Here is a 22191-nt window from a genome sequence, read left to right on the forward strand (position 1 = left end):
TAAGAATCCCAGGAGACAGAGCCGGTGTGGCCCAAGCTAAAGAAGGGACAGAGGGAGCACAGCAGCTGTCAGGGGCAGTCAGGCCTGGCTGAGACAGACATCCAGGGGCAGGGAGAGAGGGGGTCGGGGAGGAAGGGACACTTGGAGAAGGCCTGGAGCAGAAATTCCGTTTACGTTCCACCCAACACATTCTGAGATCCTTATTACCATTTCAGAGGCCAAAGTGTAAACATTACAGCAGCCCTAAAGGAGGTGATTCCAGGGCAGAAGCGGCAGGGCTCAGCGTAACTTTAGTAGAAAATCTGGCAGGACAGGCCTGTCATGACAAACTTTTCACAGCAGCACACACCACGTGATGTGAAAACCTAGCTGAAGACAACGAATCCTGACGTCTGGCATTTTCTACCGTATAACCAACCACCACCAGCGGCAGGACAACCATGCGCGTCACTCTTTAGCACACATGACACGCAGGTCTGATGGAAACCATGCCTACCCTCCATGGTTCACTTGAAGGGAAGGCAGCAGAAGAAACAAGTCAGCTGCTGTGTAGCCACCTAACCCAGGACTGGAGGGAGAGGCGCTGCTCGCCCCTTGCAGGGCTCACGCCCCTGAACTGAGGGTTAGGCAGGAAAGACCAGGACACATCAGAGCCCGCGCAGGCAGGGAGTGTGGGGCCCCGGCTTCGGCTGCAAAAGAAAACACTAAAATGAGTTTCTATACTGGATTATATGTTCTTACAGCTCTCTTTTCCTGACCTTAATCTCGTACTGCCTTATCATCACGTTTTAAAGAGATTATAAAGCATACTTTACAGTTATCTACTTAACTATATACAACGTCTGTCCTCTAGCATTACCACTTGCTTAAACATACAAATGTAACTACTATTTAGGAAACAAGACAAAATGAATACTGAATGGAACACTTACTAATACCCCGCACATGACACATTGGCATTCCTTGCCCATTTTACTCAGTTATAGGGAGCTTTCTCAGAAAGTATATTTTGCAAATAGTCAAGTCTGATCTATTTTTCCTGCTTTCATTTGAGGGGACAGTGACCTGGCTTCTAAATGGCCCGAAATTTAAGCTGAAGAATAAAAGCAACATGGTTATTTTTAGAGCTTTACAGGCATAAAAATACAGCACGAAACTGTGACCTCCAGCTACGCACAGAAAGCATCACGCCACGCGACAGCTGCACGGTAGCTGGGAGCTCATCTGTGTGCTCCGTTCCTCCGTTCATTACCAGAGCTCTGTCCAAACGCAGTGAGGACCAGATCCCACAGCTGCCGGCATCTTTTTCACATAGACTGAGGTACAGTCAAAAGGCAGACCCTCACATAATTCGTGAAGCTTGAACAGTAAGTATTTTTGTCCTTTTTCCTGGCTTACCTACAAGGGGAATTAAGAGCACTCTCTCCAAGTGAAGACAACACAACCTCACTCCTAACACAGAAAGGTATTTATTTCAAAATCCGGTTCAGTGGGTAAACAAGGAGTTTCATTCCTTCAACAGGGGACACGTCCAGGACGACAGGGCACGCCTGGGTCAACGCGCCTCACTGCCCGTTCCCGTAAGCGCTGGCAACGTCAGCACATCGGACCCATCACTGAACAGGTACGCTTCAAACAGTCTCTGTACAAAAGCAATGTCCAAGCATGTCTGCAGAGAGCACTTTCCTATACAGTCACTGTACCGCCTCCTGAGAACTTGTCATAGCAAGCGTTAAGTGTTCTTTTCCGAAAGTGTTCAGTCTGCAGGTTATACCTAACTTGGTGTATTTCACTTCTGCTTAGCCACATAAACGTATTTTCAAAGCCTGGTTTTGGGCACTGACCTAGTTAGAAATTACAAGACTTCATTTAATCCACGTTCTAATCTTACTTTGACCTGTATCTCTAATCAGTGAAAAATCCATGCACTTTTCTGGCAAATCTATGGTAAAGAAACAAATATTTTCTCATCAAAACCACAGCATTTTATGCAAATAAACAAGTGACAATATTTCCATAGGCTAAAAATGCCGCTTTTTGGATGGATGAAATGGCCAAAGTACGAGTCCTACAAACCCACACAATACTCAGGCTCAGATGTAGTGACAAAAACTCTGCTTCGGGAATTGAAATGGCATCTAAAGGAGCGAGAGCGATTAATACAAGAGATCGAAAATGAACAAAAAGTGAGAAGAACAGGTGTGGATTACAACTGGCTGAGGAGCGACCAGAACCCCCACGTGACCATCCCAGCTACTGAACAAAGACAGCTTGAAGTTCTCTGCTCCCAAGTTCAACCTCGCCAAACGGGATCCGTTCTCAGCAGGTACAATACTGCCTTCTTGTCTGTGGTGTTTGTATGGTCAAGTCTGAGCTCCTCACATATTCGGGCTGGAAACTGTTCTGTCAGGTAAGTTCTGTCATCGTGTGCACCCCAGTCCTAGCAACTGCAATACCTAACGACAGGCCGCACAGAAGTGTCTGTTGAGATCTCACTGGGTAGGAAATGTTTTCAAATCACATTCAAAATTTCTTTAGTAGAAGCATCACGTCAAAGCGATGTGCCGATCTCTCAAAATGTGGGTACCTACCCCACGATTACATCACACAGGCTGTATTCTGGAGACAAAGGGAGATGGCAAAAGAAATTTTCTGAATTGAATACTCACTGCTGCTGTCCCTCTAGATTTCGAGAAGTTCTAGCGGAAAATGATGTCCTGCCCTGGGAAATAGTCTACATCTTCAAGCAAGTTCTGAAAGAATCCGTGGGCAGCCCTGAGAGAGAGAGAGGCCGGCAGCAAGAGGGGCTGGAGCAGCGGGGCCGCCCTGGGGGCTGTGTGGGCCGCAGGGGGGGCGCCGACAAGGAGGAGATCCCCACCATCTCAAGCTCCGTGGACAGGAGCACAGAGGGCAGGCTCCCCAGGCCCCCACCGGCCTCATACAGAACATGGAAGCTGCCGTACACCCACCCCTCCAGCTAAGCTGCTCTGACCATCTCACATCAGAGCTCGAACAGTAACAATAAGAAAAAGTTATACGACTTCACGAGTCTCTTTGTTGCAAGGTCAGAAGTTAAAATCCCTGTGTCCTATGTTTTAAACAGTGTTTCTTCTTTTTTAAACCACTCTAAAAACGCTATGTTCCCTAAAAACTAAAATATTTCCTAAATTATTTTGAGAAAACTGTTTGAAGTATTTTCTTATACCTCAAACACATCTCACAGGAACTAAGGCATTTAGTTAGTATGAAATTTGACAAACTCTGTGTGAAATTGAGACATTAACTTTGACTTCTGGTCTAAAGGAAGTTACGTTCTGAATAAAATCCGTGATGGACATGAGTCTCATGTTTACTGTAACAGCACCTGCTCCACAGCAGTGTGCTCCGGAGGGGAGGGGAGGATGGCAGGAGGGAGGAGACGACAGTCCGATGGCAGAGGCAGAGCAGGACTTTGTCCCAACACTCGGATTCGTTTTCAATCTCAATTAATATTAAAGGGAAAAACAAAAACATAGCTCTGTGCTGTATCAGTAAAAAGAGATGGCTGCTAACAACATTAACAGCTGCTACTCTCAAAAAAAAAAAAATCAGTGCTGATGTGTAATTTAAACCAATATTATGTGCATTTAAAATAGAAAAACAGGGTGGGGGGCGGGAGACGAGGGTAAGGGGGATCAAATACATGGTGATGGAAGGAGAACTGACTCTGGGTGGTGAACACACAATGGGATTTATAGATGGTGTAATACAGAATTGTGCACCTGAAATCTATGTAATTTTGCTAGCAATTGTTACTCCAATAAATTTAAAAAAAATTAAAAAAAAATTTACTATACAAATTCAACCTTTCATAATTTCATTAAAGTAGGAAACTTCATTTTTCAGGTTTACTTTTATGATAAAGTGCTAGACTCTTCACCACTCTTAAAGGCAAGTCCAAGGGACCTACCTAATGTCTATAGCGTTATATTTGGAGAGTTGTTGGGGTTTTTTAATCTAAAAAGAAAAAACTTCAAAATTGGAACTAAATATACACTCCAAAACTCAAAAACTGAAAACCTTCTGACTCGCTTTCCCTGCACTTTTGACCAGCGTCTACACCCTTCTGAATGGCGTCGAGTTGGTCTTAAATCCTAAGCACACACTGAAAGGGGGCAACCCGACAGGGTCTGCTCAGAGGAGGTATATGACAGCACAGCCCTAAGTGGGCCTAAAACAAAGACACCTCTCATTCCTGTTCTTTTGTGTTCAGTTTTCATGACATAACTCTCTACAACTTCCTGAACCACTGTAAGATTTCTTAGATCAGAAACTGTTTGTGGGAGAGAGAACTGTCCCCAAAAGTGCACAAACGCTTATCATGCAGTGGGGAGAGAAGAGCAAATGAGTTTCGATATTGTCGCCTTACCAGTGAGAACAAAATCTGTGTTTTAGATGGAACTTGGAGTTTGTCCATGAAATGCAGTGCTAGAACGGCAAGCTCACCATGTGTGTCAGGAAACGGGCACCACGAAGAGGCCCAAACATTTCATTCTCCCCAAGGGACCCCCAACAACCACTAGCAAAAGAAATGACAGAGCCCAGAGCACTGTCCAGAGAGGTCCCCCCCACCCCTGTCAGACAGGAAGAAGGTCGTTCTTTTAAATAAGTCCCATCAAAAGCACACAGTGCCTGAGGAAGCTGGATGTCACTCCACTGGTCGGGGTGAGAATCGCCCCCACACCACTCTGTCGCCCACAGTGCAGTGGACCAATTCTACACCAGACGTTAAAAGAGGGGAAAATACTGCATTTTAGTATTCTTTCTGAGTTTCTACCTCTCACTTAGTTTTTGGCAATAACCTAATAACCGTATTTCCTGGGACAGCAGTGGTGTATGCAATTTAAAACTATACTTGTTTCTAGAAATTCTACAAACCAAACAAGTTTAACACAAACAGCTCCCTGAATACTCATAAGAACAGGTCCACACTTTTAGACGTTGCGCCGTTTACAGTACCTAAAACTGCGGAGCAAGGGTTAAAAATATGAGGAGGGCACCCATGGGGGAGGGGGCTATGATGACAGCTGCAGGCGTGTTTTATAAAGAGAAAGCCTTGGCACAGCAGCTACAAGTTTTCGCTGGAGAACAGTACGGAGTAAATACACAGACCCGGGAAAGTGTTCTGCGTGCCTGGCACACAGCAAGCTCTGCGAAGGTAGCATGGCTACATGTAAGCAGCCCACGCACTCAGTCACATTAGTGCCCCGTCCCCGTGCAGACACCGCGCTCAGCACAGGGGGTGTGGGCTCATCTAACGCCATCCCTGACAGTGGGTCGTATTCTTCCCATGTGATAGCTGAGCAATGGCCTCAGACCTGCTCAGTGGCTTGCCCCATGTCAGAGACAGCAGGTGTCACAGGGGGGTTCACATCAGTCTCTCAGGCCCTGACAGATGCCTCCAGCCCAGCTTACCCTCTCTTCCCAGTGCATATCCCAGTTTCCTGCTTGGCACCTTCTCTTGGATGCCCACAGGCAACTTCAAATCAACATGCTCAAACCCAGTCACAGAAGTTTGTTTTCTGAAAGGCTAAAATTCAAGAAAGGAACAAAGGAATCAAAACAACACACACACACAAACTAAAAGTGTAACTCTTCAAACATTTCCACTAGGGTTTTCAATCTCAGTCAATGACCACGCTACCGGTCCACCCAATTCTACAAGCCAGAAATCTCGGACTCATTCTGGTCCCCATGGGATGGCAGAGGAGCAGAGAACACATCACAAGCAAACAAGGCTCAGTAAGTGCTTTAGAGGAAAGAAAGTTGAAATAGAGACTGGGAAAGAAGGTGGGTGGGGGGAGGACTTCTGTAGCTATGGAGGTCACAGGAGACCTCTGTAAGGAGCAGACATTCAACAAGGCCCCCCAGCACGACGAAAGGAGCCAGTGGTGGGAGAAACAGCAGAGGGAGAGGCAGAGAGCACGCACTGTAGGCAGAGGCAGGGGAAGAGCGGGAGCCCCAAGGTGGAAGTGAGTTTGGGATCTTCAAGACGCAGGACAATTGCCACTGTGGCCAGAGTGCAAAGAAAGGGAGACGCAGAGATGAGGCAGGTGCCAGGTGGAGGCACCTGAAGCCGTGATACAGAGTCTACATTTCATTTGTGCGGCAATCGATGCCACAAAGTTGCACCTGTGCTCAAAGAACCGTAGGTGTGACGGTTTACTCAAGGATTTGTCCCATCAGCAAATTAACTGACATCTACCTCATACCAAGTATTCTTCTAGATGCTCGAATAAATTATTGGGGGCAAGGGTGGGGAGCCAGGAGACCACAAACAGAAGGCTTCTGCAATAATCCAGAGATGGTGGTGGTTTATTTAGTCCACGGTGGTGACAGTGTGAACAGTGAGACATGCTCTTATTTTGGAAATCTTTTACAGTCAGTTGCCAGGATACTAATTTGTTTGTTTGGATTGGTTGTATACACATGTGTACTCGTACATACACATACACACACACACCCCACCCACTACCTCTTAGGGAAACTGGCTCTGGCCAGAGGAGTAGGTCAGATTGTATGATTCACTCAAGGAACGGATGAGGAAGCCAACTCGCACCATTTCCAGAGGACCCGGCACATTGTCAACACTCAATAATGGGGCCTGTGAAGACAGTTCGCTGATCCAAACAGTACCTGAGTTCCTACTACCGTGTTTCCCTAAAAATAAGACCTAGCCAAAAATTAATATAAGACCCAGTATTATATTACGTTACATTACATTACATTAGACCCAGTCCTTTATTATATTAAAGTAAGACCGGGTCTTATATTAAGTTTTGCTCCAAAAGACGCATTACAGCTGACTGTCTGGCTAGGTCTTATTTTCAGGGAAAGATGGGATATGCCAGGGACTGCACTCAGGGGTGATCTGTACCCTCCAGAAATTTTTCAGTGAGGAAAACAACACATAAACTAACGCCAGAAAGCACTACGGGGAGCCGTGCAGGGCACTAAGCAGCCGCGGCTCAGTAAAGCGGGCGCGTGCGCCCAGTCGTCCTGACCTTCTAGCTGTTCCTTCAGTCCCGTTTGCTCATCCCATCAACCTGAGGGTTCAAGTGCTCCAGGCCTGGGTCCTTGGACCTCTTCACTCTCTGCACCCACCCTCCAGGACCTATCTCTCGAGTCTGGGTGATCTTGTCTAACGGGCCCCAAAGCCTTAAAGCCCCAAACATCTAGCTCCAGCCAGACTTCCTTCCTCAACCCCGGGCTGCCCACACTTACTGCTGTCTAACAGCGACTCCAAAGGAACGTGCTCACCAGCAGGCTCCTGGTTCCCCACAAACCAGCTCCTCCTGCAGTCTTGTCCTCTCAGCTGACGGCAACACCTTCCAGTTGCTAGGCCAGTTAATGGGGGTGCCACCCATGGTTGCATCCTCGCTCACATTCTGTACCTGATCCGGCTCCAAAGTCCTTGCCTCTGTCTTAGGAAAATACCCCGAATTCCACCACTGCTTACCTCCCCCACTGCTACCATCCTGGTCTAAGCCATCGCCCTCCCCCCTGCATGACGTATTAGTGAGGGTTCTCCAGATGCAGAGAACAAACAGGATGTGTGTGTGTGGGGGGTGGACAGAGAAAGATGGATTTCGGATACATAGACATCAAACAGACAGGCATTTCTTTGAAGGCGTTGGCTCCTTTATTTGGATTGGGAAGTCCAAAGCCTGCAGTGTGGGCTGACAGGCTGGAGACCCAGGGAAGAGCTGCAGTCTGAGTCTAACGAGTCTGTTGGCAGGATTACTTCTTGTTCAGGGGGGTCAATCTCCATTCTATTCAGGTTTTCAACTGGCTGCACAAGGCCCACCCACATTATGGAAGGTAATCTGCTTTACTCAAAATCTACCAATTGAAATGTTAATCTCATTCAAAAATATGTCTTCAAAGAAACGTGCAGAATAATGTTTGACCACATATCCGGGCACCCTGGTACAACCAAGCTGCCACGTAAAGTTGGTATCAGATGGTGTCAGTAGACCCTTCCCTGACCTCGCTGGCTCTGCCCTGGACCCTCTTCAATAGTCAACACGGCAGCCATCCTATTAGCGCCGGAAGTCACCCCATGCCACAGCTCTGCTCAAAGCCCCCCGAGTGCTCGTCAATGGCTCCCCGCTGCTTCACACGACACAGCAAAGTTCTCAGTGAGACTGAAGCCACGACTCAATCTAGCTGCGTCACCTCTCTGACCTCAGCTACTAGTATCTATATCCCTCTCAATCACGACTCCAGCTGCAGGTAGGAGGTACAGAATGGATACTCAAACACTTCGTTATTCACAGAAAATTACCTGACAAACTAAGTCTGTTAGACAGACAAAAGGTTTTTAGAAAACATGGACTTTAGAGTGAACAGAAGATAAGAATCCTTGCAGGATAACGCAAGCATACACAAACATCTACGCAGCCTAAATTCAGAAAGGCAATGAAAGAAGAGTCGCGTGCGCTGGAAAAATCACGCCCACTCTACACCCTAACAGGGGTGGGGTCTGGGTAAGTCAAGTTTTTCAACTTACCTGGTTCGTGACTCCCTCAACTATAAAACGGGACTCCCCTTGTCTGCCACAGGGACTGAGACAGCTGTATTGCCTGTGTCACCTAACACAATGCCCATCACAGCAGGCATGCAACTTACACTAAGACACACGAAGAAGGAAAAGTGAAATTAAGAAAAAAGGAAACAGGGTAAAAGCAAGCATCACATAACAGCAATCTGAAAGCTTTCTACGTGAAGTTTCTCAGGGACAAAATCCCTTTTCAGAGGTTGGAGAGTCAGAGATCTAAAAGTGAGACCTAAGCAACACTGTTGGGGGCCGAGAGTCACCGTGAGTTACAAGACAGAGGAGAGTCTACCGCAGAAGGCGCCAACAGACACAGGGCAGAGGACAATGGGAGGCTCCAGGCCACACATGCCGAAGGAAGGCTGGCACTGACAACACGCGGAAAATGCCCAAGTGCCTCAGACAGCCACTGAGTTGCTCGTTTCCATATGCCAAGGTGAAGAAACAGGACTACACAGACAGAAGAAAGCATACTCCACAATCAGCGTAAAGGAGTCAAATACAATACCACGTGGAAAATAAGGGGGAAATCCACAGAATCAGTGAAAATATTACAATTTACGAACTACTCACACGCACTTCACCAGTCCGTTCCAAGAACTTGAACGTCTCGTGACAGGAACTCAGCAAGAAATGCACTGTGGCCTTGTATGCACTGCAGACACACGTGCATGTCACAAAACAGTTCTTATCTGAACTATCGATGATACCGCGTGGTTTTTACTCTTCTGAATGCTAGTGGTCACATACAGCTCATTAAGCTCACGGACTGGACTCCTGTGACTCAGCGCAAGCTAGTGACTGTCCTTCCCCTAAACGTGTTCACAATGTGATGGCCTACACTTATAAAGCCTGCCTTCCCATGTCTAATGCTTTTTCATCAACATCAAAATCCCACGCAAACTCTCCTTTCTGGAAAGATATCGTTCAGCAAGTACGTAAGCTACTGTGCGCCAGGCACTGTGGTCGACACTGGCTTCACGGGTCAGCTCACCTGAAATCAGTTTCCTGCTGCTACTGTAACAAATCACAAGCGTACCTCACTTTATTACCATCACACATTGTGTTTTGTAAAAATTGAAAGTCTGTGGCAACACGGTGTCAAGCACATTTATCCACGCCATTTCTCCAACAGGCTCAGAAAATGGTTAGCATTTTTCAGCAATAAAATCTTTTTAAACAAGGTGCGCACACTGTTTTAGACATACGCTTTAGCACACCTAGTAGACTACAGTGTAGTGTAAACACAACGTTACATGCCCTGGGAACCCAAACTCCATGTGATTGCTTTATAGGACGTGTGCTTTATCGCCACCGTTCTGGAACCGAACCCGCAGCATCTGTGAGATCTGCCTGTACCACAAATTCAGCAATTGAAAACAACTTAAATTTATTATCTCAGTTTCTGTAAGCCCGAAATCCAGGTAAAATCAACTGGGTCCTCTGCTCAGGGTCCCACAAGGCCAAAACCAAGGTGTTAGCAGGGCTGCACTCCGTGTCGGAAGCTCATTCAGGTTGCAAGCCAAATTCAGTTCCGTGAAGTCGTAGCTCTGGCCCGTTTCCCGTCAGCTGGATCCAGTCTTTGCTCTTCTATGCCCACATTCCTTGTCGTGCTTTCCACGTGGCCTCCTCTAACAATGACCATCAAGTCCCTCCCATGTTTCAAATCCTTTTTGAAGGGAGCATGTGATTCGGTAAGGCAGGCAAGCTCCATGTAATTGAGGATCTGGAACCTCAATTACATCTGCAAATTCCCGTTTGCCATGTCACAACATCTTTACAGGTTCCAGAGAACAATTTGGGGGTCGTTCTACCTACCGTGACCGTGTATTACAGGAAGTTGAGCAAAGCCACTCTACCACCCAAGTCTTTCTCTCATCTATACAATCAAGATAATGCCATCAATCTCAAAGGGTTGTTTTGCCGATGAAATAATATAACTGTATTTAAGTGTGTGCCTACTACATGCTGGACCCTCTGAGCTTTGCGTGCGCTAAGGGGCCTGGACGGCACTTTCACAGGAAGTACCACCCAGAGACAAACATCGGCATCACTTGCCTGCCACGAGTTAAAGTTACAGAAGTTGAAATGCCTATAGCAGTTTTACAAAGTAATTTTACATAGGTTGATTGTAATAATTTTAAAAATGGGGTTGTATTTTGTCTTTTTTCATTTCATTACTCTGAAAATTCATTATTGATTTTACAAAAATCTCAGTTCATGAAGGACTGGAAATTTTAAAAACTGGTCCTTAGCAGTTAAAAGGACATTTAAATCTATACTTCTAGTTTCTGACAAGGTTAATAATAATTTACTTCTAATATCACAATGAGTTATTTAAAAGTAATACTGTTCCATCCTCTGCATCTGGGGAACAAGTGGGGGGAAGGGGCTGTATGAAGGGTGGTCTACAGGATCGTTCAGCAGAGTAATTCAAGAAAACAAAGTGTACAAAAACATGAACAAAAGAGCCACTCTAAAGCTGCACAAAGGTCTCTTTGTCCCTTCCTGGCCTCCAAGAAACAAATTTACCAAAGATTCCAAGTTGCACTTGGCCCTACAAAGGCTTGAAACCACCCATGAAAACTTGACCCCCCAGTCTGAGCCTATCCACTAGATCAGACAGGCCAACAAACAAGAGTAACTTAACAAAATTAAAAAACAAAAACCACTCTCTCAACTGTAAAGGGTGTTGAACTTGGGGTTGGGGGGCCAGGCAGTGATGCAGATACGCCAAGCTGGGAGTGCTTCCACACTGGCCTACTTCAAAGAGGGAGCAAGTGTTTCTACTCACCGGATCTAGTTCTTCTAAAAACACGTGTCCTCGTGCCCTTTTATTTCCACAAAAACCACATGGGCAGATTAACTGACAACAGCTACTCAAGTCAAAGAATAGAGGGAGGAGGCGCGTTAACAAAGATCCTGGTTGGTATTTACCCAAACGAGCCGAAAATTTCTGACCCCACAAAAACCCGCACTTGGGTGTTTACAGCCGCTCTATTCATAATGGCCAAACCTTGGAACGGACCAACACATTCTTCAGTAGGTGATGGCTAAACCAGCTGTGGCCCCTCCGGACAGTGGAATACTATTCAGCACTTAAAGAAAAATGAGCTATCAAGCCATGAAAAGTCACGGAGGAACCTAAATGCGTATTACTAGAAAGAAGCCGATCTGAAAAGGCTGCATGCCACGTGATTCCAACCGTAATATTAAAAAGATCAGTGGTTGCCAGGGAAGGAGGGAGGGCGGCACGGAGGGATGAAGATGCGGAGCACGGAGAAATGTTTAGGGCAGGAAACTACTCTATGTGATACTGATGGTGGATACACGGCATCGCGCTTTGTCCTCCTAGACGGCACAACACCAACAGCGAACCCTCCTGTGAACTACCCCCTTCGGTGAGTGACTACCACACTGGGTCAGGGGTCATAACAAACGTACCACGCTAAAGCCAGACGCTACCAGGAAGGGAGACCGCGGGGGGAGGACGAGGAACCTGGACTCTGTACTTCCTGCTCCATTGTTCTGTAACCCTGAACTGCTCTCAAAAATAAAGTCCATTGATTAAAAACAACTTCAAAAGTCTGCTTCTGGCACGGAAAGGTTGGCCCGGTGTAGGACGCGGGACGGGACTTGTCCGGTGGCCAGCCGCTTGAGAAGGCCAGGCTCACCCGCGCGGCAGCGGCCAGGGACGTGCCATGGGGGCCAAGCGCCTGTCGTCCAGCACCCGCACCCGCACCCGCACCCGCCTCAGCCTCGCCGGGCCTCCTACCTCGCAGACGCCGCCGGACGCGCCTCGGCCTGGGCTGGTTCTGGCGCTGGGATGGACTCCGACGTGGCAGGAACGGCACCAAGGGCCGCATCCCTGCGCTGCGCCTCGTCCCTGGTCGGCTCGGCCAGGAAGGCGGGCGGCAAGCCCAGCAGCTCCACGTCAGTCACGGTCTTGCCGATGGTGAACCAGTCATTTATCTGGTCGACTGTGAGCTTTCGCAGCATGTTCACAGCGCCGTTTCAACGCGGCCTCAACCGCCTGGCAGAGCAGCGGGAACTGCCAAAGGCGGGAACGTGACGTCACGACGCAGCGAGGGTGAGAACGCCCCCGCCCCCCTCCAAGCCCTCCAATCAGAGCGCGCCAGCGACCTGTGCCCGGGCCTTGTGCCTCCGCCCCGCCCTGGCGCTAGGCCTGCCGGGAGCTAGGCCCGTCCGCCCCGCGCCGAGGCCGAGGCTCTCGCGGTTATGGCCGCCGAGAGTTCCAGCGCTCCCTCCGCGCTGCCCAGAGCTAATGTGACCCTCAGAACCCCTCCGCCCTTAGGTCTGAGGGTTACTACGTGAGTCCTGGAGCTTCACGCCACGGAAGGACGACTTTCATTGAGCTCCTAGTGTGTCCCCGGCCCAGTGGAGGGCTGCGGGGGTACCGCGGTGACGGTGACGGAGCTCAGGGTGGGGAGACGGAAGGCAGACCGGAGAAGGCATTTGTGGTTGTATCGTCTCATCAACCGGCTGCGAAACTGGGAGACCTTGCACCTAGCTTGGGGTGAGGAGCGAGGAGAAGGTCAGGGAAGGCTTCTGGAGACAATGACTCCTACGTGGACCCCTGCAGGATCACCAGGCACGGGTCGGATGGAGGAGGACTCCGAGAGAGCGCCACAGGGGAAGGGAGCGCGGCGCGAAGCCCGAAGGTGGGCGGCCCTCATGGCTGAGTTGAGAGGCTGGAAGAAGTTCTGTGGAGCCAGAACATCAGTAAACTGAATTAATTCATCGACCTCCTTCCTAAACCTGCAGCTCAAGTGCAGTGGCCTACCCTCGACAAACAGGTGGCAGGGGGCACAGTTGGAGGTCGTCAGCAAATGCATGGTAGTCAAGACCCACGAGCAGCTGACGTGGTCCGGACCAAGCTCTAAAAGAGTGAAGGTAGAGGACAGAACCCTAGGAAACAGCCTGAAAGAAGACGCAGAGGGGATAATCCAGCAGACACATACAAATGAAGGAAAGCGACAGGGAGAATCAGAAGAGTGACTTGGCTGCCTGTACACCAACATATTGTTGGTGCCCAGTACAGTATGTGGCACAGTGTGGGCTTTCAGGAAAGAGCCAGATGAAAAAATACTGGATGGAGGGCATCAAGAGCATGGCACTGACCACCTGTGAAGTCCAATCAGTTAAAGATTAGAAAATGCCCAAAAAGTGGCAAATGAGAGGTTAGCATGAAAAAAGTAAAGCAGAAGTCAGACTAGGGGGCGTTGACCTATGGGTGTCTCAACAAATGAGCCCATCCTCGTAGCAAGCTGGGAATCCCAGGTCCAAATCCTGGCCACACCACTAACTTCTATTATGAGCTCTGGGCATCATATTCTGACTATTCCAAATGCTACAGTTTCTAAAAGGTGTACTTCACACTTTTTGGCAGGGAAAAGAACTCGTTTTTCAATAAATCAGAAACAATATAAAGTCACTGAGGCTCTTATATGTCATTGAGTATTGATTGGAAAATACTGCAACTTTATGTGAAGGCTAGCACATGTTCTAAATTTCAAAATAGAATATTGAAACCAAACAACTCTGGAGCTCACTGACATTTGTATTTCCTAGTTTGTTACTGTCCCTGCCTGTTACCATCCTTTGTTGATGTCACAATGTGTTTTTAAGTAGAAGTTGCTCTTTTTCTGAAGAGGGTTCATTTCACACATTTTCTTGAGGGCTTTTTCAATGTTCTTTGGTGCTTTGGGGTTACTATCTCCTTTAGTATTCCTGAGTTTTGAGTTTTTACCTACAGTCTAAGGACAGTGTCTTGATTATTCTTCAGTTTGAAACTTCGTTCTCATTTAATTGCCATTTTCCTGACTAAACACTATATAGTGTGGTCACAAACTGTCTTTGAGCTCCCTTCCTTGGGTTTAGTAGTTCTTGGTGTACCATACCGTAGCTCATCTTCTCTAAAACTCCGAGTTAAAAAGAGATAGCTTAACAGTTCTTAATAGGCTTGTAGACATCTAGGCCAGAGCAGGTGGGAGGATGGCTGAAGACCTGCGGGCCTTGGAGATTTTGCATATTTGCATTCCCAGGGCAGCTTGAACTGCAGAAGCAAAGGGAAAACAAACTGCTGACAGCAATTACAACTGCTCTTGATGCCCGAAAAAGTCCGGAGAAGCCAACTTCAAAGTACTTCTGTGTCTTTGCTGACCTTCTCAATCACAAAATCAGCATCTGCACTTTGAATATATCTGCTAGACTGGCCCTTTCTTTAAACATTGTTTTCTTTGAAGATGTGTTTTTTTGAAGTTGTGTTGGTTTTGCAACTAAAGACATTAAAATTCTGTTGATCTCAAGTAGAGTTTGAAGTTCAAAAGCTTTACTTGAAAAAGCTTAACATGATGTTCTTCAAGTTTGCCCCAAATGCTTGTTGTCCTCAGCGGTTTTCTAACTCATATAAGTCTAATGAGTTCCTTTTCTTAGACAGTAGTTCTCAAACCTGGTCCTTGTCTCAGGACCCCTTTACACTCTTAAACATTATTGAAGACACTAGAGAGCTTTTATTTATGTGGGTTATATAAATCTTATAAGGGATTAAGCCGACAGATGTTTTATTTTTAATTCATTTTAAAATAAAAAACCATGTAATGTTAAAGAGAATATTTTTATGAAAAGTAACTATATTTACAAAAAGAAATTTTTTTCCATCTGAGAAGAGTGACATTTTTACATATTCAAAGATCTCTTAATGTCTGCCTTAATGGAAGACAGCTGGATTCTCTTATCTGTTTCTGTATTTGTTCTGTTGCAATATCACAAGTCACACAGCCTCAGGAAAACTCCACCATACACTTGTGAGAGAAGTCTAGTGAAAAAGACAATTAACATCTTACCATTATTATGAAAATAGTTTTGACGGGGCCTTGGAAACCCCCAAACCACACTTTAAGAACCACTACCCTAAAATGGCAGTCCTTTCAAGTTATGTGTGCAGCTTCATTTGGTTTTTTTTTTCTCTGAAGCAGGACCATGTTCATTGCTCTGCCTTCCATCTAAACTCATTTCCTTCTGCCTGAATAATGAAAGATGATTTTTTTTTTTACTGCGATCTACTGATGATTATTCCCTCAGTCTTAGTTGGTCTGAAATGTTATTTCACCTTCTTTACTGAATGTTAACTTCCTTATGTATTGAATTCTAGATTGGCAGCTATTTTAAGATTCCCTCTTTTCCTTTAGTTTTCTGTGGTTTCAAGGTGTTGATTTATTTTCATTCACCTGCCTGGTTAGTTTCTATAAGACTTTTTGAATCTTTGGTGTGATTTTTTTCATCACTTTTGGATAATTCTCAGGCAGCTATTTTCTCTTCTAATATTTCTGCCCCATCTCTTATGTTCTTCTAGAAATTTAATTACACATATGGATTTTCTTGCTGTATCCTGCCTCTCTACTGCTTGTCTCTGTTTCTGAATGGTTTCTTCTCAACTTTCTTCCAATTCAGTAATTCTTCGACTGTCTAATCTGCTGCTGAACTCATTAAATTTCTATTGGGCTCTTTTTCAAATCAGCTAAGTGATTTTGTTTCATTTTTTACGATTTCCAGTTTTCTGCTGAAATTTTCAGTCTTGTTTTGATTTCTTTGCACATAGTAAGTAAGCATGATTGTTTTTAAGGCCTGTGTCTGTTAGGACCAGTGGAAGTCTTTCTATTGGCTACTGAGTAGAATTACTGTGCACAGAATCGATGTATAAAAATATGCAGATCAAAAATGTTACTACAAAGAGAAATGGCAAGAAAACCACAGAAACGGGCGATTCAACTTTTCAGCCTTTAACATAGCAAGTAAAGGTGGTCCCTTTTCCAGGTTGACCAGCTCGTCCGCTTTGTCCAAGCCCTTCCCAGTTTCAGCACTGAAAGTCCCACGTTCCGGACAAATCCGGACGGTTAGTCACCTTATTATGACACAGACTCCCAAAGCCCCCTCCCGCAGGCCTGGCCCCACCTGGCGGGCCTCCGTGCCTGCGGCATCGGGGCGGCCGCTGGGGGCGCTGTGGGGCGCAGGCGCGGCCTGGGAAGCTCTCTGCTTTGGGGCGCAGCCGCTCCTTCCGCTTTCCCGGCAGGCCCCGCGCGGCGCGTGCGCACTCGGTGACCTTCCCAAGACGTATACGGCGGGTTGGGACGGCCTGAGCCGTTGGTCCTGCCGCGAGGTGAGCACGGGTACCCCGGCTGGCTGCTCGGCGCGAAACAGCCGGGACGGTGCGGGGCGGGACAGGGGCCGGCGGAGGCCCGGGGCCGGACCTGGTCCCGCAGAGGGAGACGGCGGCAAGCGGGAGCCTCCCCAGCCCTGCCGCGCGGCCCCGTCTCGCCGCCCGCTGACCTTGGGGTCCAACTCCTCCCTCTGCCCGCGCGAGTTTTTCCTCCCCGGCCCCCTGAGCTGACGGGAGGCCTTCCAGCGTTAGCTGGTGGTGCGAAGCGACGCCTGGGGCGCGCGGCACGCTCTTTCCTGGGGCGTTAGCGCCTGGGACGCCCGTGTCGCCGTCCTCTGATGAGGAGCCGCCTTCGGCAGTTGAGAGGTTCGGCCACCCAGCCGAGGCTACGCCGCAGGTTAGCGATGGAGCCGGAGCCCAAGCCAAGAGTTGTCACCCCACTTACAGTGTCTTCTCTCCTGTGTACTCACACTTCCTTTGCAACACACTTGGGCTCCAGGTTACACCGTATATATGACACGGCGTCGGGAGAGGGGAAACGGGACCAAACCGGGTCGGAAGCCGTGGTTGACACTGTGTGGAACTCAGTCTGTGAATCCCGGTCTGGGGCTCAGCAGGTCAGGTGTTTCCTCTCTGCAGTGTGAGGTCAGGTTATGGTTCCCTGTTAACGTGTCAGAAACTGCAGACTTAAACGGACGCGGTGGGTACCCATTTGACCTTTGAGTAGGGTGGCCTTTGAAGGAACTGTTGTATAAAACCCACACACAGCTAGGAAACGCGGCTGGAGAGTGGGTCCAGGCGGGAAGTGTATGCTCTGCCCAGATGGGCACCTGGCCTTGCTCATGCGGCCCCCGCCTGCCTCACTAAGCGAGCATCTTCCTGAGGCTTCTCTCTTGGGATCCCAGTGGCTTAGTACTGTGCCATCAGCTGGTAGTTAGCATTTTCTTCCTGCCATTGCTGTGAGCATTTACTGAGTTCTGAGTCCACACCAGACACCAGGCTGGGTTTATGTTTCCTTCTTGAATTCCATCGAGCGCCCTGTGGGGTAGGTGGAGGTATCCCTGTTTCACAGAAAGGGAAACTTCTGAAAGGGCAGCTTCAGGGACCTGCCCAAGGTCGGGAGCAGAGAAGGCAGAGCTAGTACTGGAACCCAGGATTCCCAGGCTTCCGGCCCCATTGGTCCTCTGGGGCACCTTTCTCCGCACCCATTGCTGGGTGCAGGCGGGAGAGGAATGTACTCGATGCCTCTGAACGCTTCCTGTCTGGGGCCTCCAGAGGCCTCCTCTGGGTCCTGTTTGGATCCCCTTGGGCACCTCGAGACAGGGCGGTTGGTTCCTTGGAATCTCATGCTCTGACAGCGTCTTAGTACAATCTGAGGACAGGAAGTGGGAGGGCTTCCAGGAAGAGGACAGCCACATCCTTCAAGCCTTCAGGATCCTGCTTCAGCCTGAATAAGTTCTGTCCTGGGAAGAGCTGGAAACCAGGCCTGGGAGCAGAGTCCCATAGTGATGAGAAGCAGGGGCCTGGGTGACTGACTCTCAGATCCAGCTGATGGTCTCAGGCAGCTTTCTGTAAGCACCCACTTGTAGGGGTTGGGGAGTAGTGCAGGAAATAACTGTAAAATGCTTTGTGGATGCTGTTAAGTTGGTATAACATCCTTAGAATAAAAGCTGAACTCTGTCGTGGCCTCCAAGGCCCTAAATGACCTGGCCCGTCTTCCCTTCCATGGTCCAGCCGTGATACATTATATGTAACATGCACTCAGGGTGGCACACCAGACACTAAATGCTTGGCACAGATAACTTCTCTCCTCTTCATAACAGCCCTTTGAGGTGGGTACTATTTGTATCTCTCTGATCCAGATGAGGAAACTGAGGCAGTTTAACTTAGCTGGAACGTGGCAGAGCCGGGATGTGAATCAGGGCCTTCCCTGATTCCTCCCCACCCTCCAACTTCATTCTGACCTTGGCTCGTGTGCTGCCATCCTGTACGCGTTCCGTTCACGTTTGCTGCATGAATAGTGATCACACAGTCAAGGTTTCAGTGCTGGAAGGCCCGAGAAAGCGGCAGAGAAGTACAGTTCTGTGTCACTCTAGTGGTGCGGTGAGAGGACAGCCCGGGGTGGGGATGAGGGCACGTCACCAAGTGAAGCCAGAATAGTGTTTTCAGGTAAAATGGACTAGATCCAGGTAATTCCTGACAGTGATGTGAATGGCTGTAGTTAATAGACCACGTCAGATGTTACAAAGCTTATTAAAATGAAAATGAGGTCACCTCATCTTAGAGTCTGTAGGAAATTATAAAGGTAATCAAAAACATTAATTGGAGACCTGCACATAAGAATGAACTGTGTAAGTTCAGAATTTGACGGCTTTTCCCAGTCAGATCCAGTGATTAGTTATTTTTATTCGTGAAAGCAGTTACATGTTATAATCACAGCTTTTAGGAAGTGAGCTTGTCATCTCAAGCTGTCTGCTTTGTATGTAGCAATAGACTTCGAGACTGGAACACATGTAAACAGTGGTGACTGTAGTTAATAATGCTGTGTTGTTGAAATTCACTTAGTTGAAATTCACTAAGAGAATAGAGCTTAAAGTTCTCAGAGGAAAAAAAATGGGAGGTGATGGCTGTGTTAACTGCATGGGAAAATCCTTTCACAATGTCTCCATATCTGAGGTCCCCACCACTGTAAGTATCTTACAATTTTGATGTGTCAGTTCTACCTCCGTAAAGCTGAAATTAAAACCGAAGGCCTGGGATACAGCTGATGCGTGTCCCCAAGCCTTGGGGTTAATTTCAGTCTTGACCATGTTCTTTTCCAGCTTTCAATGCTAACAGTCTTTAACATGATGATGCAAACATACTAGTGTTTCACTTTACAAAGATTTTAAAAGTGCTGTGTAATTTGGGGCATATCGTTAGTAGTTAGGACAGCCATCGAAGGGGGGGACATTCGATGACACTGCAGGACTGCACAGGCTGGGCGAGTGCAGGGGGCTTGAGGACTGAGGTGGCTGACTGAGCTCTGGGATGGCCTCGGTCGGGGCATTGAGGGCTGAGACGAGCTTCACAAGCCCCGTGTGCTTGAGAATGGCTGTGGGCAGTGGGTCTGGGATATGAGTTAAGGGAAATAGGGTAGAACTTGATGAGTAAATGGGATTCTCTTACCAGTTGGGTTTAAAACAATGGTCATGTAAATATTTACCACTGTGTTCCTTTTCAGATGTTTCAAAGCCTCATTAAAAATGTCTGGGTCCCCATGAAGCCCTACTACACCCAGGTTTACCAGGAGATCTGGGTAGGGATGGGGCTGATGAGCTTCATCGTTTACAAAATCAGGAGTGCTGGTGAGTTTCCCCATGTTTGATTCTTAGCCGTCAGGAAGAAAATGATTTTCAAAAGAAATCACAGTTCACAAAATGAACTTTAAAAAGCATCACAATTCGTGTTGTAAAGGACTGATTCTGAAGCTAGGAGTGGCCATCAGAACCCCAGGGGTCCTCCGTTAAAATGTAGGGAGCACATGTCAGCTAACAGACATTTGGGGACTGTTGGGGGAATTTGAACAAGATCTGGATATCTTCAGTGTGACAGTGGTGTTTTGAATGCATCGGAGCTATCCTTAGTTTTAAGAAACGCAGGCTAAACTATTTAGAGAGGAAGTCATGATATACGGTGTTTTATTACTCATTTTCCATTGTTGTGAATGCTGGAAATACATTCATAATAAAAATTAGGGCAGGGTACCCATTGCAGTTCTCAGTGGAGCCCAGATGGGGCCCAGTCATGTAATGAGCGATTGGTTAAAGAGGAAAGAAAGGAGAAAACTTGAATTACATGACTGGAGTTTGGGGTGTGGTAGGGAGTAAAGAGCCCACAAATTCTGAGGACTGTTTGGCTGCTCATAGGACATCTTGGGCAGAAATTTTACCACTTCTTGGCTTTGAGACATATACTCACTCTGTTTTCTGAAACCTTTCTGTAACAGCTTTTCCACTATGAACTTTTCAGCCGAATGTTGATTTCTTTTTTTTTCTCCCCCCTTCCTTCCACCTCCCTCCCCCCCACTCGGGTTCAAGCTGTTGTTTCTTAGTCTAGTTGTAGGACACAGTCCCCTGGCCCGTGCTGGTGTATGAGCCTTGCGCTCTCCCCACCCCCAGCTCAGGCAGAGTCGGTCACCAGTCGTGGGTCGGCCGCTGGCCACTCACGGTAGCCCAACTCCAGGGAGGTCTGTTGTTCACAATGTTAGCTGTAGAGGGCGCAGCTCACTGGCCCATGTGGGAATCGAACCGGCGGCCTTGGCATTAGCAGCACGGCGCTCCAACCGCCTGAGCCACCAGGTCGGCCCAAATGTTGATTGCTACAAGGATTTGACTGAAGACTTTTTTGTGAAACGTTGATATGACCAACTTTTCTTTCCTTTTATTTTAGATAAAAGAAGTAAAGCTTTGAAAGGTAAGGCTTTTGCTTTTTAAATGGATGGGGAATGTAAAACACCATCTGACCTTTCCAGGACACAGTCTGTCACTGTTCTGAGTTGACGTTGGCACATGGCTCAGTAAATGTAGAAAATGCAATGAGGACACTTCGGCACATGAAGTGTCCTGCTTCTTATGGTCCAAATGTTAAAAACCATTGCTCACCCCCTTGGACCAAGTAAAACTGCTGTTGGCAGGAGTGATAGAAAAATGGGTTCATCAGAGGTAGTTGATGCCACCAGTTAGGAAACACAAGTTAGCGGGGCAGGCACACTGCCCAGTGGGTGAGGGTGTGAGTGTAGGCGTGCGTGTGAGTATGGGGGGGTGGGGAGGTGTGAGTGGGTGTGAAGCAAAGCGCCAGTGAAGTTAGGCCCCCTTCTGGGTGGTTCTTTACTGTAGCCCAAATGACAGTGAAGCTGTGGTCATTTGGGTCCTGCACAAACCCAGGCCTGGCTCCTGACCTTTGGGGAGGAGATATTTCCCTGCCCCTCCATCTTTGCTGCTGTGTGCACGCACGTCGGTCCCACAGACCCTTAAACACAGGGCGTGCCGTATAGAAATAACCCTCCATAGTCCTTCATACTGGAGAAAACTCGTTTATACTCAGACTTGTTGGTACCACATGCTAAGCCACACTCTGCTTGTTCCTCCATTGGATCTATGTTATGCTTCTCTTTCAAAAGGTTCGAGCCCTGCACCCGCACATGGCCATCACTAACCAGCCCTACCTGGGGTGCTCGTCGGACGGGACGTCAGCCCGCTGTCAATTTCAGCAAGCTCTGCTGGAGGGACCGTGGCCGGCGCTGTGTGCTTGTAGAATGCCCTTTCCTTCGTGGTGTGAATAAATGTACCTGTGAGATAGACTGCCTGCTCCCAGGGTCTTCTCAGCTCCCCCATGTGCCCGGCGTCCCCTCAGTAGGTCTGGTGACACAGCACAT

At 47.8% G+C, this 22191-nt stretch overlaps 3 protein-coding genes across 5 annotated transcripts in view; 2 read left to right on the forward strand and 1 right to left on the reverse strand.

The window, feature by feature from the left end:
- Window positions 1-12911, reverse strand: part of TDRD9 (tudor domain containing 9) — a 92866-nt gene extending 79955 nt beyond the window's left edge. Inside the window, exon 1 of one of the 2 annotated variants that reach the window (XM_074326815.1) lies at window positions 12381-12911. In XM_074326815.1, coding sequence (XP_074182916.1) covers window positions 12381-12595 — 215 coding nt within the window. In that variant the 5' untranslated portion in view covers window positions 12596-12911. Of the gene's footprint in view, window positions 1-7299; window positions 7498-12380 lie in introns of those variants that run through there. The other variant, XM_074326814.1, reaches the window with a different exon arrangement.
- Window positions 1224-3658, forward strand: RD3L (RD3 like). The gene is made up of 4 exons (XM_019747162.2): window positions 1224-1367; window positions 1523-1624; window positions 2021-2326; window positions 2687-3658. The coding sequence occupies exons 3-4, from the start codon at window positions 2028-2030 to the stop codon at window positions 2979-2981; spliced, it is 594 nt and encodes a 197-aa protein (XP_019602721.2). The 5' UTR covers window positions 1224-1367; window positions 1523-1624; window positions 2021-2027; the 3' UTR covers window positions 2982-3658.
- Window positions 12912-16628: 3717 nt separating the features above from the next.
- On the forward strand, window positions 16629-22116 carry ATP5MJ (ATP synthase membrane subunit j). Of its 2 annotated transcripts, none has more exons than XM_019747298.2 (4): window positions 16629-16775; window positions 19999-20122; window positions 21207-21230; window positions 21937-22116. In XM_019747298.2, the coding sequence occupies exons 2-4, from the start codon at window positions 19999-20001 to the stop codon at window positions 21969-21971; spliced, it is 183 nt and encodes a 60-aa protein (XP_019602857.1). In that variant the 5' UTR covers window positions 16629-16775; the 3' UTR covers window positions 21972-22116. The 2 variants fall into 2 exon arrangements, with proteins under 2 accessions (XP_019602857.1, XP_019602858.1); XM_019747299.2 differs by lacking the exon at window positions 16629-16775 and adding an exon at window positions 17040-17172.
- Window positions 22117-22191: the final 75 nt, after the last annotated feature.

Source organism: Rhinolophus sinicus, linkage group LG03 (genome assembly GCF_036562045.2).
Source record: "Rhinolophus sinicus isolate RSC01 linkage group LG03, ASM3656204v1, whole genome shotgun sequence".
Taxonomy (NCBI): domain Eukaryota; kingdom Metazoa; phylum Chordata; class Mammalia; order Chiroptera; family Rhinolophidae; genus Rhinolophus; species Rhinolophus sinicus.